Source organism: Bombina bombina, chromosome 5 (assembly GCF_027579735.1).
Source record: "Bombina bombina isolate aBomBom1 chromosome 5, aBomBom1.pri, whole genome shotgun sequence".
Taxonomy (NCBI): Eukaryota; Metazoa; Chordata; class Amphibia; order Anura; family Bombinatoridae; genus Bombina; species Bombina bombina.
Genome location: NC_069503.1, coordinates 81401996 through 81419613, shown reverse-complemented (window position 1 = coordinate 81419613; position 17618 = coordinate 81401996). Strand labels below are relative to the sequence as shown.

At 42.2% G+C, this 17618-nt stretch overlaps 1 protein-coding gene across 1 annotated transcript in view; it reads left to right on the top strand.

Annotated features, from left to right (window-relative positions):
• Window positions 1-17618, top strand: part of LOC128659919 (gastrula zinc finger protein XlCGF26.1-like) — a 117525-nt gene that overhangs the window by 46124 nt on the left and 53783 nt on the right. The window contains exon 3 of the mRNA XM_053713506.1: window positions 9557-9658. Coding sequence (XP_053569481.1) covers window positions 9557-9658 — 102 coding nt within the window. The remainder of the gene's footprint in view (window positions 1-9556; window positions 9659-17618) is intronic.

Here is a 17618-nt window from a genome sequence, read left to right as displayed (position 1 = left end):
TGTGCTTGTTGCTGCAATATTCAGTGATCATTGGTACATGTAGAATTTCTTCTATTCCTTTTGTTTTCTTATCTTTATATTTCATTAGTTCCTTTCTTTCCACCTTTCTTACTTCCTCTATCTTGAGGTCCAGTTCTTCCTCTTTGTACCCTCTTTCTATGAACTTCTCTTTCAAACGTATTGCTTGTTCTTCCCATTTTTCACTGTTAGAACAATTCTTTCGAACTCTCAGGAATTGGCTCTTGGGAATGTTCTTTTTCCACTTTTCATGATGGCAACTTTCATGATGTACATAATTGTTGCTATCAACTGTTTTAAAGTGTGTGGAGGTTTCCCATTTTTTGTTTTTTACTTCTATTTGTAAATCTAGAAAGACGATTTCCTTTATACTCCAAGTATGGGTAAATTTAAGATTCAATCTGTTCTGATTCATGATCTCGATTGTATATAGTAGATCTTGTATTGAACCTTTCCAAATAATTAAGATATCGTCTATGTACCTGCGGTAGAGGACCAGGTCCGCGCTTGCTGGGCAGGAGTCCCAGAATATACTCTCCCATTTTCCCATATACAAGTTGGCATAGCTAGGCGCGAACCTGGTCCCCATAGCTGTGCCGCATATTTGTTGGTAATAGACCCCCTCGTTACAAAAGTAATTATGTTGTAGGATATATTGAATGCTGTCCATTATGAATTCTGCCTGATCTCCTAACATCTCCGGGTCTTTTTTCAAAAACCAGTTGATCGCTTCAAGTCCCTCTATATGTGGTATGCTGGTGTACAGTGCAGCGACATCACAAGTCGCCATAATATATCCATCTTCCCACGGGGTTTCCTCCAAGAGATTTAAAACTTGGGTGGAATCCCTCAAATAGGATGGGAGGGCTTTCACATATTTCTGGAGATGTTGATCCACATATTCTGACAAATTGCTGGTGAGTGATCCAATGCCAGAGATAATTGGACGGCCGGGTGGTTCTTTAAGGTTTTTGTGTATCTTGGGCAAGTGGTATATTATCGGAGTTATCGGGTATTTGGTATCTAGATACTTATATTCTTTTTCATCCAGTATACCTGATGATTTTGCGTTTTCTAAAAGTTCCTTTAGTTCTTCCTGGAACCTATTCACAGGATCATTCTTTAGCTTCAGGTATGTCATCTGATCATTCAATAGGCGTTGGTTCTCTGCCAGATACTTCTCTCGATCTAAGATGACTATACCTCCACCTTTATCCGCTGGTTTGATCGTGAGATGGTTCTTATTCTCTAGTTTCTTGATTGTTTCTGTATGTTGCCTTGATAGATTCGGTTTTATTCTTTTCAGGCTTTTTTGGTTAATATCTCTGATGTCTTTAGTCACCATCAGTTCAAATGCCTCAATGGCATTCCCTTTCGCATGCACAGGGTAGAATCTTGATATTGGTTTTAACCCTGTGTGTATGTAGGGATCCTCGGCATTTGCTGATGTGTAACTTCTTATTGGTGTTGGGTCCATTGGAGTTTTTAGAAAATATCTTTTTAGAGTCAATTTCCGTATAAAGTTTTTAGTATTCATGAATGCTTGAAATTTGTCCATGCTTCTGGCTGGAGCAAACGAGAGGCCATATTTCAGGATCTCTCTTTCCTCTTTGCTAATTTCATAGGTGCTGAGGTTGAAAATACCATCTCCAATATTTGTCACGGTGTGTGGAGTTTTTGATGTAGTTGCTATCTGTATAGGTTCTGTGTCATCCAATGTCATCTCTTCTTCATTATTTGGTATCTTTTTCGTTGTTCTTTTGCCCCCCCGTTTACCTCTGATCTTTTTTCCTTGCTTTACTGTGTCAGGGGCCTTCTCTTCTGTCCTCTCTGTTTCTTCTATTTTACTTGTTTGTCTTTTGCTGTTGATGGATTCATCCTTAAAAAATGTGATGAAGAGGCAGTTTGATTTAAGCTCGTTCCTGGATTCATATCACCATTCTGTGCTATTCTGTGGATGCCTTCATTCTGGCTGCAGGCCTTTTCCGGATTTTTGGGTTGTTTTCTATCTTGTGTTTCATAGTTCCTTCTTTCGTGGTTGTCATATTGTCTTTCGTTGTCCCAATATACATGTCTGGATCCAATGTTATGATATTCGTTGCTTTGATCCTCGGTATATCTTTGATCTCCATAATAATTTTGGGGATTGTTCCCTCTTCCTCCTCTATATTGGCGTCTATGTGCCTTTCTATAGTGCCATACAGGGTACTGAGTTTGGCCTTGGTCATCTCTACCACCAAAGTTATTTCTATAGTTGTCTCTATAGAATCTCTGATAGGGTCCTTTATCCCAAGGTTATGGGATAGTTGTTTGGCTTGAATTTTTTATATAAGTTAGTCCTTTGGGTCCTTTTAATGAAGATAAGTGTTTAAATTACGCTATCATTAGTCTCTGCACAGAATAAAAAATAGAGCAATTTTGAGATACCATCCCTAACAACCAAAATAACAATTGAAGTATCACCGGGTTTGCCCTTAGCAACGGACAACCGGAAGTAATGCCGGGTTTGTTTACATCCGGTATTATTAACCGGAAGTGACATCAGGAAATCGATGTCACTAAACTAAGCCTTTGTGCAAAATATAAGAATGGAGTAACTTTGAGACACTACCATAAACAAATTGAAGTGTCACCGAGTTTGACCTTAGCAACGAACAACCGGAAATAAAGCCGGGTTTGTTTACATCCGGTATTATTAACCGGAAGTGACATCAGGATATTGAAGATGGACCCGCTCCGGATGGATGAAGATAGAAGATGCCGCCTGGATGAAGCCTTCTGCCCGTCTGGAGGTCCTCTTCTGCCCGTATCGGTTGAAGACTTCTGCCCGTATCAGTTGAAGACTTCTGCCCCTCTGGAGGTCCACTTGTGCCCGGCTGGGTGAAGACGGCTCAAGGTAGGGTGATCTTCAAGTTGTTAGTGTTAGGTTTTATTAAGGGGGGATTGGGTGGGTTTTAGAGTAGGGTTGGGTGTGTGAGTGGTGGGTTTAATGTTGGGGGGGTATTGTATTTTTTTTTTACAGGTAAAAGAGCTGATTACTTTGGGGCAATGCCCCGCAAAAGGCCCTTATAAGGGCTATTTGTAATTTAGTATAGGGTAGGGATTTTTATTATTTTTGGGGGCTTTTTTATTTTATTAGGGGGATTAGGTGTAATTAGTTTAAAATTCTTGTATTTTTTTTTTATTTTCTGTAATTTAGTGGGGGGGGGTTTTTGTACTTTAGTTAATTTTATTTAATTGTAATTAGTTTTATTTAATTGTAGTTATTTTAATTATAGTGTAGTGTTAGGTGTAATTGTAACTTAGGTTAGGTATTATTTTACAGGTAAATTTGTATTTATTTTAGCTAGGTAGTTATTAAATCGTTAATAACTATTTAATAACTATTCTACCTAGTTAAAATAAATACAAAGTTGCCTGTAAAATAAAAATAAATCCTAAGCTAGCTACAATGTAACTATTAGTTATGTTGTAACTATCTTAGGCCTAGATTTGGAGTTTGGCGTTAGCCGTGAAAACCAGCGTTAGAGGCTCCTAACGCTGGTTTTAGGCTACCGCCGGTATTTGGAGTCAGTGATTAAAGGGTCTAACGCTCACTTTTCAGCCGCGACTTTTCCATACCGCAGATCCCCTTACGTCAATTGTGTATCCTATCTTTTCAATGGGATCTTTCTAACGCCGGTATTTAGAGTCGTTTCTGAAGTGAGCGCTAGAGCTCTAACGACAAAACTCCAGCCGCCGGAAAAAAGCAGGAGTTAAGAGCTTTCTGGGCTAACGCCGGTTCATAAAGCTCTTAACTACTGTACCCTAAAGTACACTAACACCCATAAACTACCTATGTACCCCTAAACCGAGGTCCCCCCACATCGCCGCCACTCGATTAAAATTTTTTAACCCCTAATCTGCCGACCGCTACCTACGTTATACTTATGTACCCCTAATCTGCTGCCCCTAACCCCGCCGACCCCTGTATTACATTTATTAACCCCTAACCTGCCCCCCACAACGTCGCCGCCAGCTACTTACAATAATTAACCCCTAATCTGCCGACCGCAAAGCGCCGCCACCTACGTTATCCTTATGTACCCTAATCTGCTGCCCCTAACACCGCCGACCCCTATATTATATTTATTAACCCCTAATCTGCCCCCCTCAACGTCGCCGACACCTGCCTACACTTATTAACCCCTAATCTGCCGAGCGGACCTGAGCGCTACTATAATAAAGTTATTAACCCCTAATCCGCCTCACTAACCCTATCATAAATAGTATTAACCCCTAATCTGCCCTCCCTAACATCGCCGACACCTAACTTCAATTATTAACCCCTAATCTGACGACCGGAGCTCACCGCTACTATAATAAATGGATTAACCCCTAAAGCTAAGTCTAACCCTAACACTAACACCCCCCTAAGTTAAATATAATTTAAATCTAACGAAATTAATTAACTCTTATTAAATAAATTATTCCTATTTAAAGCTAAATACTTACCTGTAAAATACATCCTAATATAGCTACAATATAAATTATAATTATATTGTAGCTATTTTAGGATTAATATTTATTTTACAGGCAACTTGGTAATTATTTTAACCAGGTACAATAGCTATTAAATAGTTAAGAACTATTTAATAGTTACCTAGTTAAAATAATAACAAAATTACCTGTAAAATAAATCCTAACCTAAGTTATAATTAAACCTAACACTACCCTATCAATAAATTAATTAAATAAAATACCTACAATTACCTACAATTAACCTAACACTACACTATCAATAAATAAATTAAATACAATTGCTACAAATAACTACAATTACATAAACTAACTAAAGTACAAAAAATAAAAAAGAACTAAGTTACAAAAAATAAAAAAATATTTACAAACATAAGAAAAATATTACAACAATTTTAAACTAATTACACCTACTCTAAGCCCCCTAATAAAATAACAAAGACCCCCAAAATAAAAAAATGCCCTACCCTATTCTAAATTAATAGAGTTAAAAGCTCTTTTACCTTACCAGCCCTGAACAGGGCCCTTTGCGGGGCATGCCCCAAGAAGTTCAGCTCTTTTGCCTGTAAAAAAAAACATACAATACCCCCCCCAACATTACAACCCACCACCCACATACCCCTAATCTAACCCAAACCCCCCTTAAATAAACCTAACACTAAGCCCCTGAAGATCTTCCTACCTTGTCTTCACCATCCAGGTATCACCGATCCGTCCTGGCATCCGGTGCTGAAGAGGTCCAGAAGAGGCTCCAAAGTCTTCCTCCTATCCGGCAAGAAGAGGACATCCGGACCGGCAAACATCTTCTCCAAGCGGCATCTTCGATCTTCTTCCATCCGGTGCGGAGCGGGTCCATCTTGAATCAGCCGACGCGGATCCATCCTCTTCTTCCGGCGTCTCCCGACGAATGACGGTTCCTTTAAGGGACGTCATCCAAGATGGCGTCCCTCGAATTCCGATTGGCTGATAGGATTCTATCAGCCAATCGGAATTAAGGTAGGAATATTCTGATTGGCTGATGGAATCAGCCAATCAGAATCAAGTTCAATCCGATTGGCTGATCCAATCAGCCAATCAGATTGAGCTCACATTCTATTGGCTGATCGGAACAGCCAATAGAATGCGAGCTCAATGTGATTGGCTAATTGGATCAGCCAATCGGATTGAACTTGATTCTGATTGGCTGATTCCATCAGCCAATCAGAATATTCCTACCTTAATTCCGATTGGCTGATAGAATCCTATCAGCCAATCGGAATTCGAGGGACGCCATCTTGGATGACGTCCCTTAAAGGAACCGTCATTCGTCGGGAGACGCCGGAAGAAGAGGATGGATCCGCGTCGGCTGCTTCAACATGGACCCGCTCCACACCGGTGGAAGAAGATCGAAGATGCCGCTTGGATGAAGATGTTTGCCGGTCCGGATGTCCTCTTCTTGCCGGATAGGAGGAAGACTTTGGACCCTCTTCTGGACTTCTTCAGTGGATGTCTAGCCCCCGCTTGGGTTGGATGAAGATATCGGAGCCAGGACCGATCGGTGATACCCGGTGAGGTGAAGACAAGGTAGGAAGATCTTCAGGGGCTTAGTGTTAGGTTTATTTAAGGGGGGTTTAGATTAGGGGTATGTGGGTGGTGGGTTGTAATGTTGGAGGGGGGGTATTGTATGTTTCTTTTTACAGGCAAAAGAGCTGATTTTCTTGGGGCATGCCCCGCAAAGGGCCCTGTTCAGGGCTGGTAAGGTAAAAGAGCTTTTACATTTATTAATTTAGAATAGGGTAGGGAATTTTTTATTTTGGGGGTCTTTGTTATTTTATTAGGGGGCTTAGAGTAGGTGTAATTAGTTTAAAATTGTTGTAATATTTTTCTTATGTTTTATTGTAGGTAATTGTAGGTATTTTATTTAATTAATTTATTGATAGGGTAGTGTTAGGTTTAATTATAACTTAGGTTAGGACTTATTTTACAGGTAATTTTGTTATTATTTTAACTAGGTAACTATTAAATAGTTCTTAACTATTTAATAGCTATTGTACCTGGTTAAAATAATTACAAAGTTGCCTGTAAAATAAATATTAATCCTAAAATAGCTACAATGTAATTATAATTTATATTGTAGCTATATTAGGATTTATTTTACAGGTAAGTATTTAGCTTTAAATAGGAATAATTTATTTAATAAGAGTTAATTAATTTCGTTAGATGTAAATTATATTTAAGTTAGGGGGGTGTTAGTGTTAGGGTTAGACTTAGCTTTAGGGGTTAATCCATTTATTATAGTAGCGATGAGCTCCGGTCGTCAGATTAGGGGTTAATAATTGAAGTTAGGTGTCGGCGATGTTAGGGAGGGCAGATTAGGGGTTAATACTATTTATGATAGGGTTAGTGAGGCGGGTTAGGGGTTAATAACTTTATTATAGTAGCGCTCAGGTCCGCTCGGCAGATTAGGGGTTAATAAGTGTAGGCAGGTGTCGGCGACGTTGAGGGGGGCAGATTAGGGGTTAATAAATATAATATAGGGGTCGGCGGTGTTAGGGGCAGCAGATTAGGGGTACATAGGGATAACGTAGGTTGCGGCGGTGTACGGAGCGGAAGATTAGGGGTTAAAAATAATATGCAGGGGTCAGCGATAGCGGGGGCGGCAGATTAGGGGTTAATAAGTGTAAGGTTAGGGGTGTTTAGACTCGGGGTACATGTTAGGGTGTTAGGTGCAGACGTAGGAAGTGTTTCCCCATAGGAAACAATGGGGCTGCGTTAGGAGCTGAACGCTGCTTTTTTGCAGGTGTTAGGTTTTTTTACAGCTCAAACAGCCCCATTGTTTCCTATGGGAGAATCGTGCACGAGCACGTTTTTGAGGCTGGCCGCGTCCGTAAGCAACTCTGGTATCGAGAGTTGCATTTGCGGTAAAAATGCTCTACGCTCCTTTTTTGGAGCCTAACGCAGCATTTTTTTGAACTCTCGATACCAGAGTTAATTTTATGGTGCGGCCAGAAAAAAGCCCGCGGAGCGTTAACAGCCCATCTACCGCCAAACTCCAAATCTAGGCCTTAGGGTTTATGTTACAGGTAAGTATTTAGTTTTAAATAGGAATAATTTAGTTAATTATAGTAATATTTATTTAGAGTTATTTAAATTATATTTAAGTTAGGGGGGTGTTAGGGTTAGGGTTAGACTTAGGTTTAGGGGTTAATATGTTTATTATAGTGGCGGCGGTGTAGGGGGGCGGCAGATTAGGGGTTAATAGGTATAATGTAGGTGGCGGCGGGGTCCGGGAGCGGCGGTTTAGAGGTTAATACATTTATTAGAGTTGCGGCGGGGTCCGGGAGCGGCGGTTTAGGGGTTAATAAGTTTATTGAGTTGCGGCAGGGTCCGGGAGCGGCGGTTTAGGGGTTAATAAGTATAATGTAGGTGTAGGGGGGGCAGATTAGGGGTGTTTAGACTCGGGGTACATGTTAGGGTGTTAGGTGTAGACATTTACCATAGGAATCAATGGGATATCGGGCAGCAGCGAACATAAGCTTTCACTGCTGTCAGACTCCCATTGATTCCTATGGCATCCGCCGCCTCCAGGGCGTCGGATTGAAAAACAGGTACGCTGGGCCGGAAAAGTGGCGAGCGTATCTGGTAGTTCTTTGATTACTTCCAAAAGTAGTCAGATTGTGCCGAACTTGCATTCGGAACATCTGTAGTGACCTAACCATCAATCTGTGTCGGACTGAGTCCGGCGGATCGTATGTTACGTCACTATATTCTACTTTTGCCGGTCTGTAGGGTTTGATAACTACGGCAAATCAGGCTCGCCACAAATACGCTACGGAATTCCAGCGTATTTGCGGTTGACAGCTTGATAAATAGAGGCCAATGTGTCTTATTTTAAAATTTAAATCAAGTACGAGGCCAACTGATTTATGTACCTATGAATACACTCACTAGGTGGTATGGGGCGTTGATCACATTGAATCAATAGCAGCCATGTGTTTGGCAACCTTTTTGTTTAATATCTTATCTCTTGCGTACCTTCACATGGAAGATACAAATAACTGACATAGGAATCCAACAATCATTAGTGAGTAATCAAACATTAATTCCATGAGCACGAAATATATAGATATAATAAACGCTATTAAATATCTGTGTAACATTTAGCATCAATATCTTATCGCATAAGAATATATACAGATTAAACTACGAGGATCATACAACTACAAAAGCCATTATGGCGGTTTAAGGTCATGAATTAGCTTTATAGGTGGCTATAAAGTACAATACATAAGAAAACTCATATGATTCAATAACAACATTTGACCTCACAGTTTCATTGTAGGCAATATAACAGCAAGTACATATTTCGACTCAGCCCCTATGAGGATTTATTTAAACTTAGACTTGAGCGAAATCGATTGTATATTGGGTAATAGATGATAATAAATTGATAGAGTAAGATTTAATTCACAACTAATATTATCAAGTAATTTACAATATACAGAGTGAATTGTAACTAAAGTCATTGTGGGGAATAGTATACAAATGTATAGACAGGCATGGATACATAATTAATCCCCATATAACTCATTTATTGCAACATCACACGAATCAGTGTCTGTCGATTTTAATTGTGTGTCATCCTTATTTTAAGTTTAATAATTTAATAAGTTATATTTTAAAAATAAATCTTGTAACTCAATAACTGCCCATCAGTCTGGGCACAGAGTGTTTTGTGTGCATACTTTTCAAGTAAGTGTTCGCAATTCTCCAGCGAGACTCTACTTTTTGTTCAACACATATTATCCATGCAGGTGACTCACACAGGGTGAACACAAGACAACCTCATCAATACACATAAAAAAACTACACCTTTAAATATAAATGCATATAATGTGGCACCCTGGCGCATGAGTTGGTCGAGCCATATGTTAGCGCGTGTCATTTTTACATTACTGACCCTGGCTTAATTTATAGAGCATATAACAATATAAATCTCCACTCTAACTTTTACCTGATGTGTTTTATTCCTTGTTGACAGGTTTGTTAGTGGTCACAGCTGACCATGTAGAGATGAAGACAGAGGCGCAGGGTACTGAGGAACAAGTGACCACATTAAAGATAGAAACATCCCCTAACAATGGTAAGAATAATCTAATCTTGCTTTTTTTCAGAATCTAGTTTGTGATTTTTAACAAGTTTCCTAATATAAATAAAAAAAAGATGATTTTAATCCACTCTCTCATCATTTCCCTCCTTGACTACTGCAATTCCATTCTCTCTGGTCTTCCCAGCTGCTATCTAGCTCATTTACAATCCATAATAAATACCTCTGCCAGGCTTTCTTACACGTTGCTCCTCATCTGCTGCACCTCTCTGCCAGCCCCTTCACTGGCTTCCTCTAACCTCCAGAATAAAACACAAAATCCTGACTCTGACATACAAGGCCCTCAATAACACTGCCCCCCCCCCGTATCTCAGACCTCGTCTCCAGATACTCTCCCTCCAGTCCCCTTCGCTCTGCTCATGACCTTCTTCTCTCCTCCTCTCTTGTTACCTCCTCACATTCCCGTTTACAGGACTTCTCCAGAATAGCCCCTAACTCTCTGCCTCACTCCACAAGACTCTCCCCTAGTTTATAAAGTTCCTTAAATGGACATGAAACCCAATTTGTTCTTTTATGACTGAGATAGGGGACACTCCAGTTTACTTCTGTTGTCAAATTTTCTTCATTCTTTTGATATCCTTTTCTGAAGGGGCAGCAATGTACTAATGGAATTAGCTGAACACATCCAGTTAGCCAATCACAAGAGACAAATGTGTGCATGCACCAATCACCAGTTGCACCCATTAGTGTTGGATATGTGGATATTCTCTTTGTAACAATGAATACCAAGAGAACAAGGCACATTTTAAAATAGAAGTGAATTTAAAAGTATCTTAAAATTATATGTTCTATCCGAATCATGCAAGTTTAATTTTGACTTTCCTATCCCTTTAAAGACTCTACTGTTCAGTGATACATAACATACATACATTATATGCTAACCGTTCTTACCTCTCCTCCTTTTCTCATCCGCTTGAACCCCCTTAGCATTTATGCCACAAGCCCTGTTTTGTAGATCACATTCATGAGAGGTGATTCACAACAGTCCTCTATCCATTTGTCTCCTATAACTGCTACCTTTGCATATTAAACCTATGTTATAGCGCTGTGGGATCTGTTGGCGCTCTACAAATAACTGATGATAAACATAAAAATGATCCAGGGGTGTGTGACTTAAAGTAGTTCCGTAGTCAGAAATGTGGGCGCAAGGAACAATTTTTAAGGCACATGGGATAATTAAGCCCCGTTTTAAAGATTTCTAACTCCTGCTAAAAGCTTTTCATTGGTTCTTCTGATTGCCACAGTGCCTCTTGCATCATAAGTAAGGGCTTTTTATCATTGCTAAAGGCTTCTTATAGGGCTCTCAGTGATTATCTGATGCATCCTTACCGAGGGTATTTCTTTAATAATAAATGTCTATGCAACAGCTTCACTCAAGAAGAAGTTGTCTGACCTTGATCAGGATCCCCATATAGCACCTTACATTCTTCTTCAAACCCTTCCTCTCATTATTACTATAGGGGGCTGAGGTATGTGAGCCGTGCTGTAGCATGTAGTAGCTCAGGATTCCCATATAGCACCTTACTCTCTTCTTCAAACCCTTCCTCTCCTCATTACTATAGGGGGCTGAGGTATGGGAGCTGTGCTGTAGTAGGAAGTAGCTTAGGATCCATCCCCATATAGTACTGTTCTCTCTTCTTCCAACCCTTCCTCTCATCATTACTAAAGGGGGCTGAGGTATGGGAGCCATACTGTAGCATGTAGCAGCTCAGGATCCCCATATAGCACCTTTTTCTCTTCTCCCAACCCTTCCTCTCATCATCACTATAGGGGGCTGAGGAATGTGAGCCGTGCTGTAGCAGGAAGTAGCTCAGGATCCCAATATAGTACTCTTCTCTCTTCTTCAAACCCTTCCTCTCCTCATTACTATAGGGGGCTGAGGTATGGTAGCCATGCTGTAGTATGTAGCATCTCAGGATCCCCATATAGCACCTTACATTCTTCTTCAAACCCTTCCTCTCATTATTACTATAGGGGGCTGAGTTATGGGAGCCGTGCTGTAGCATGTAGCAGCTCAGGATCCCCATATAGCACCATTCTCTCTTCTTCAAACCCTTTCTCTCATCATTACTATAGGGGGCTGAGGTATGGGAGCTGTGCTGTAGCATGTAGTAGCTTAGGATCCCCATATAGTACTGTTCTCTCTTCTTCAAAGCCTTCCTCTAATCATTACTATAGGGGGCTGAGGTATGGGAGCTGTGCTGTAGAATGTAGCAGCTTAGGATCCCCATATAGCACCTTACTCTCTTCTTCAAACCCTTCCTCTCATCATTACTATTGGGGGCTGAGGTATGGGAGCCGTGCTGTAGCATGAAGCAGCTCAGGATCCCCAGGTAGCACCTTTCTCTCTTCTTCCAACTTTTCCTCTCATCATAACTATAGGGGGATGAGGTATGGGAGCTGTGCTGTAGCATGTAGTAGCTCAGGATCCCCATATAGCACCATTCTCTCTTCTTCCAACACTTCCTCTCATCATAACTATAGGGGGATGAGGTATGGGAGCTGTGCTGTAGCATGTAGTAGCTCAGGAACCCCATATAGCACCATTCTCTCTTCTTCCAACACTTCCGCTCATCATAACTATAGGGGGATGAGGTATGGTAGCCATGCTGTAGTATGTAGCAGCTCAGGATCCCCATATAGCACCTTACATTCTTCTTCAAACCCTTCCTCTCATTATTACTATAGGGGCCTGAGGTATGTGAGCCGTGCTGTAGCATGTAGTAGCTCAGGATTCCCATATAGCACCTTACTCTCTTCTTCAAACCCTTCCTCTCCTCATTACTATAGGGGGCTGAGGTATGGGAGCTGTGCTGTAGCAGGAAGTAGCTTAGGATCCCCATATAGTACTGTTCTCTCTTCTTCCAACCCTTCCTCTCATCATTACTAAAGGGGGCTGAGGTATGGGAGCCATACTGTAGCATGTAGCAGCTCAGGATCCCCATATAGCACCTTTTTCTCTTCTCCCAACCCTTCCTCTCATCATCACTATAGGGGGCTGAGGAATGTGAGCCGTGCTGTAGCAGGAAGTAGCTCAGGATCCCAATATAGTACTCTTCTCTCTTCTTCAAACCCTTCCTCTCCTCATTACTATAGGGGGCTGAGGTATGGTAGCCATGCTGTAGTATGTAGCATCTCAGGATCCCCATATAGCACCTTACATTCTTCTTCAAACCCTTCCTCTCATTATTACTATAGGGGGCTGAGTTAGGGGAGCCGTGCTGTAGCATGTAGCAGCTCAGGATCCCCATATAGCACCATTCTCTCTTCTTCAAACCCTTTCTCTCATCATTACTATAGGGGGCAGAGGTATGGGAGCTGTGCTGTAGCATGTAGTAGCTTAGGATCCCCATATAGTACTGTTCTCTCTTCTTCAAAGCCTTCCTCTAATCATTACTATAGGGGGCTGAGGTATGTGAGCTGTGCTGTAGCATGTAGCAGCTTAGGATCCCCATATAGCACCTTACTCTCTTCTTCAAACCCTTCCTCTCATCATTACTATTGGGGGCTGAGGTATGGGAGCCGTGCTGTAGCATGAAGCAGCTCAGGATCCCCAGGTAGCACCTTTCTCTCTTCTTCCAACTCTTCCTCTCATTATCACTATAGGGGGATCAGGTATGGGACCCGTGTTGTAGCAGAAAGTAGCTCAGGATCCCCATATAGCACCATTCTCTCTTCTTCCAATACTTCCTCTCATCATTACTATAGGGGACTGAGCTATAGGAGCCATGCTGTAGCATGTAGAAGCTCAGGATCCCCAATAAAGCACCTTTCCTTCTTAATGGGAGGAGAGTCCACTGCTTCATTCATTACTTGTGGTAATTAAGAACCTGGCCACCAGGAGGAGGCAAAGACACTCCAGCCAAAGGCTTAATTACCTCCCCCACTCCCCTCATCCCCCAGTCATTCTTTGCCTTTCGTCACAGGAGTTTGGAAGATTTCAGAGTGGTCTCTTATGGAGGGTAGTACTCTTTGAAATGGGACTGGAGTTTTAAGTAGTCCTGTCAGCCTCTCAGTGAGAGCATGGGTGAAAGTTAGAGTCCAGAGATGCAGGGAGAGTCTTTCTACGAAACCATCTCGACTCAGATTAACAGCTCCTTAAGAAATCAGCATTGACAAGTTTTGCTGCCTGCTTTATGCACTCAAGTTCCTGTTTCACGGCATAGATTCTGGTAAGATCGTTTCATTTATACACATATGATAAAGAAGACAGGGTCACAGTGTGTTTCCTTTTATCTGTAGAGAATCAAGGGTTAATATCCATGGAAATGGGATTATTGAACGGGGGGGGGGGATTTATGCATAATATCTTTATTGTGTTTGGTGCTGTGTCATGTGTGAGATGAGGCTCTAGCAATGTGTGAACAATCAGGTGTAGATGGGCGCAGCCTTTTTTTGGCGTGTTTTCTCTACAGTGCAGGGGCAGTCCTGCATGGCACTCCATGTGACTGGGTGTGGCCTCTTCAACTTCCTCTTCCTGATCGGCAATTGCGGGAGACGTAACAATTTCTTTGTGGTCCGGGTCATAGGAGGTGGTGAGTGCCCCGGCCATTGGTTTATAAAGGTGCCATTTAATCTATCTGGTCCGTATTAAAGGCGCAAGCTATGGAGGACTCTGATATGTAAGAGTATACCCCCTCTTTAATTAAATCTAATACCTGTGTTTATTGTGGGGAGGTGCAGGTTGATCCGCTGTTTTCCACATGCTTTGATAAGATTGCAATATCTAAAAAGAATAAGATATTTAGCACTACTGAGCTGTCCACCTCTGAGGGTTCTCCGTCCCACGAGGTGCGTTCCCTACATTCATCTCTGATCACACATGCAGCTCCCCAGGGCCCGACTGATCCTCCCGTGGGAGGGGTCTCTTTGCCGCCAGATTTCGCTGCTCAGCTGCAAACGGCGGTTTCTGCGGCCTTCCATGCCTTACCACGCCCTGCGAAGCGCAAGCAAAGGGAAAGACATAGCCTTCCGTCCTAGGGGTCATCTACTCCATTGGATGTCTCTGATAGATTATCTGCTAATGAGAACGCCTCCGACTCTTCATAGGGCGCTCTCTCTGGGACGAAATCGGCGTCTTCTAGACCTCCGGCTGCGGAGGAGCCAGATTTTAAGTTTAAGATGGAGCATTTACGCTTTTTACTGAAAGAAGTGCTTGCTACTTTGGAGGTTCCAGAGCCGAAACTTCCCGAAGAACCATCGATCCCTAAAATAGATAGGGTTTACGAGGACAGGGTGGTGCCTCAGACCTTCCCAGTTTCCATGAAGATGGCTACTATTATTAAGAATGAGTGGGAGAAACTTGGTTTGTCCTTTTCTCCCTCTACCTCTTTTAAAAAGCTGTTCCCCGTTCCGGACTCTCAGCTTGAGCTATGGGGGGCCATTCCTAGGGTGAATGGAGCTATTAACACGCTCGCAAAGCGGACGACTATTCCCCTCGAGGATAGTTTGTCATTTAAAGAGCCCATGGATAAAAAAAATTGAATCCATGTTGAGGAAGATGTTTCAACTCACAGGGTTTGTTTTTCAACTGGCAGCGGCGAACGCTGCGGTGGTGGGAGCGGCTACACCGCACTATCAGCTGTGGTCGAGGTGGAGACTTCCCCAGAGGAGATGCAGGAAAAGATTAAGGCCTTAAAGGGACAGTCTAGGCCAAAATAAACTTTCATGATTCAGATAGAGCATGTAATTTTAAACAATTTTCCAATTTACTTTTATCACCAATTTTGCTTTGTTCTTTTGGTATTCTTAGTTGAAAGCTTATTCTAGGAGGTTCATATGCTAATTTCTTAGACCTTGAAGGCCACCTCTTTTCAGAATGCATTTGAACAGTTTTTCACCACTAGAGGGTGTTAGTTCACGTATTTCATATAGATAACACTGTGCTCGTGCACGTGAAGTTATCTGGGAGCAGGCAGTGATTGGCTAAACTGCAAGTCTGTCAAAAGACCTGAAATAAAGAGGCAGTTTGCAGAGGCTTAGATACAAGATAATCACAGAGGTTAAAAGTATATTATTATAACTGTGTTGGTTATGCAAAACTGGGGAATGGGTAATAAAGGGATTATCTATCTTTTAAAACAATAACAATTCTGGTGTAGACTGTCCCTTTAAGGGTGGCTAATTCTCTTATCTGTGATGCTAATATGCAGCTTATTCGCCTGAATGCCAAGACATCAGGTTTCTCAGTTCTAGCCCGCAGGGCTCTGTGGTTAAAGTCTTGGTCTGCGGACATGACTTTCAAGTCTAGATTACTACCCCTTCTTTTTGGTCCAGGGCTGGACTCTATCATATCCACGGTCACGGGAGGCAAGGGTGCTTTCCTACCGCAGGATAAGAAAAATAAGCCTAAGGGCTCCACATTTCATCCCTTTCGTTCGGACAAGTCTCTACGCCAGCAGCCTGCTGCGAAGACCAAACAGTCCAAGGGATCTTGGAAGCCAGCTCAATCCTGGAACAAAGCCTTTGCTGGGGCCTGAGCGTTTGCAGAGTATTCCATCTCTCTAAGCTCCCATCTGTCTAATTGACTATCTTTAAGTGGCAATGCTGAGAATTAGACAAGAATTTCAACTGCACAGATTACCACTCATTTAAGCCTAACATCTCCTAAATCTAAATCTAACTCTATTTCTCATTTACTTTCAGGTATGTCCCTTTAAAACCCTCTGTCTTTGCTGGATTTATTACACTGTTTTTAACTCCTGATATGTCCCTTTAAAACCCTCTGTCTTTGCTGGATTTATTACACTGTTTTTAACCCCTGGTATGTCCCTTTGAAACCCTCTGTCTTTGCTGGATTTATTACACTCGCCTAGATTACGAGTTTTGCGTTAGAGACTGTGCGGTGCTAACGAGCAGTTTATGCTCACCGCTCACTTACAGACAGCGCTGGTATTATGGGTTTTTACAAACCCGGCGTTAGCCGCAAAAAAGTGAGCGTAGAGCAAAATTTAGCTCCACATCTCATCTCAATACCAGCGCTGCTTACGTTAGCGGTGAGCTGCTAAAACGTGCTTGTGCACGATTTCCCCATAGTAATCAATGGGGGAGAGCTGGCTGAAAAAAAACCTAACACCTGGGGGGGACGGGGCCAACCGCCGAAGTGGTTGGACGCACATTGCATGAGCTCCGGTCCATAAAGTTGTTAAAAGGGGTAAATTAACAGACCAATACTAAATTGAGAAGCATAATGAAGACCCCAAATAAGACCTCTTCATTATCAATGCTGCTAGTTCAGTTAAGCAGCCCAAGCAATGTATTTCATCCCAACCTAAATCTTCCGAGACGACCAAGAGCCGAGGCCGCAACTTATAGATGCAGGTACTGTCAGTTCAGAGACAGACACTGTGAGAATTACAAATTGCAGTACCTAAGCCACAGATTATATCCCACATCCAGACTACTAAATTAAGAAGGTGACGTTGCTCTGGACATTACAAACTCAGTTCAGACTGGCCTACAAAGAAAAATGGTGGCTGTTGATAGTTGGGTGACGGCAAATATGGGTCTCGTTGAGACTTCTCTTAGACTCCTGGAGTCACAGTTGATCGGAGCCCTGGAGGAGATAGCACTTTACTAGAAGCTAGTTGTTTGTGCCATACAGGGGCAAGGACAGTGTAGCATGTCCGACACCCATGTGGATCTAGTGGAGGCGCCATCTGGCTTTTCAGAGGAGTACCGGCTAGTTGATAATCAGAGACTGCTATGAGCGAAGCATCAGGAAATCTATTTACTTTTTATCCCGAGGTGGACCCAACCGATCATTCAGTATGGCGATATCTGTCCGGCATAAGAATTTACCTTACAAGGAAATCTATATCGGCACCCTTCACGCACCCTGAGTGATGCCCACACAAGCCCCGAAACCCTCGCGGTAGCGAGATAGCCCTATGTCTGACTACATACCTTGGAACGCTCATGCCCCTACCTATCTTGT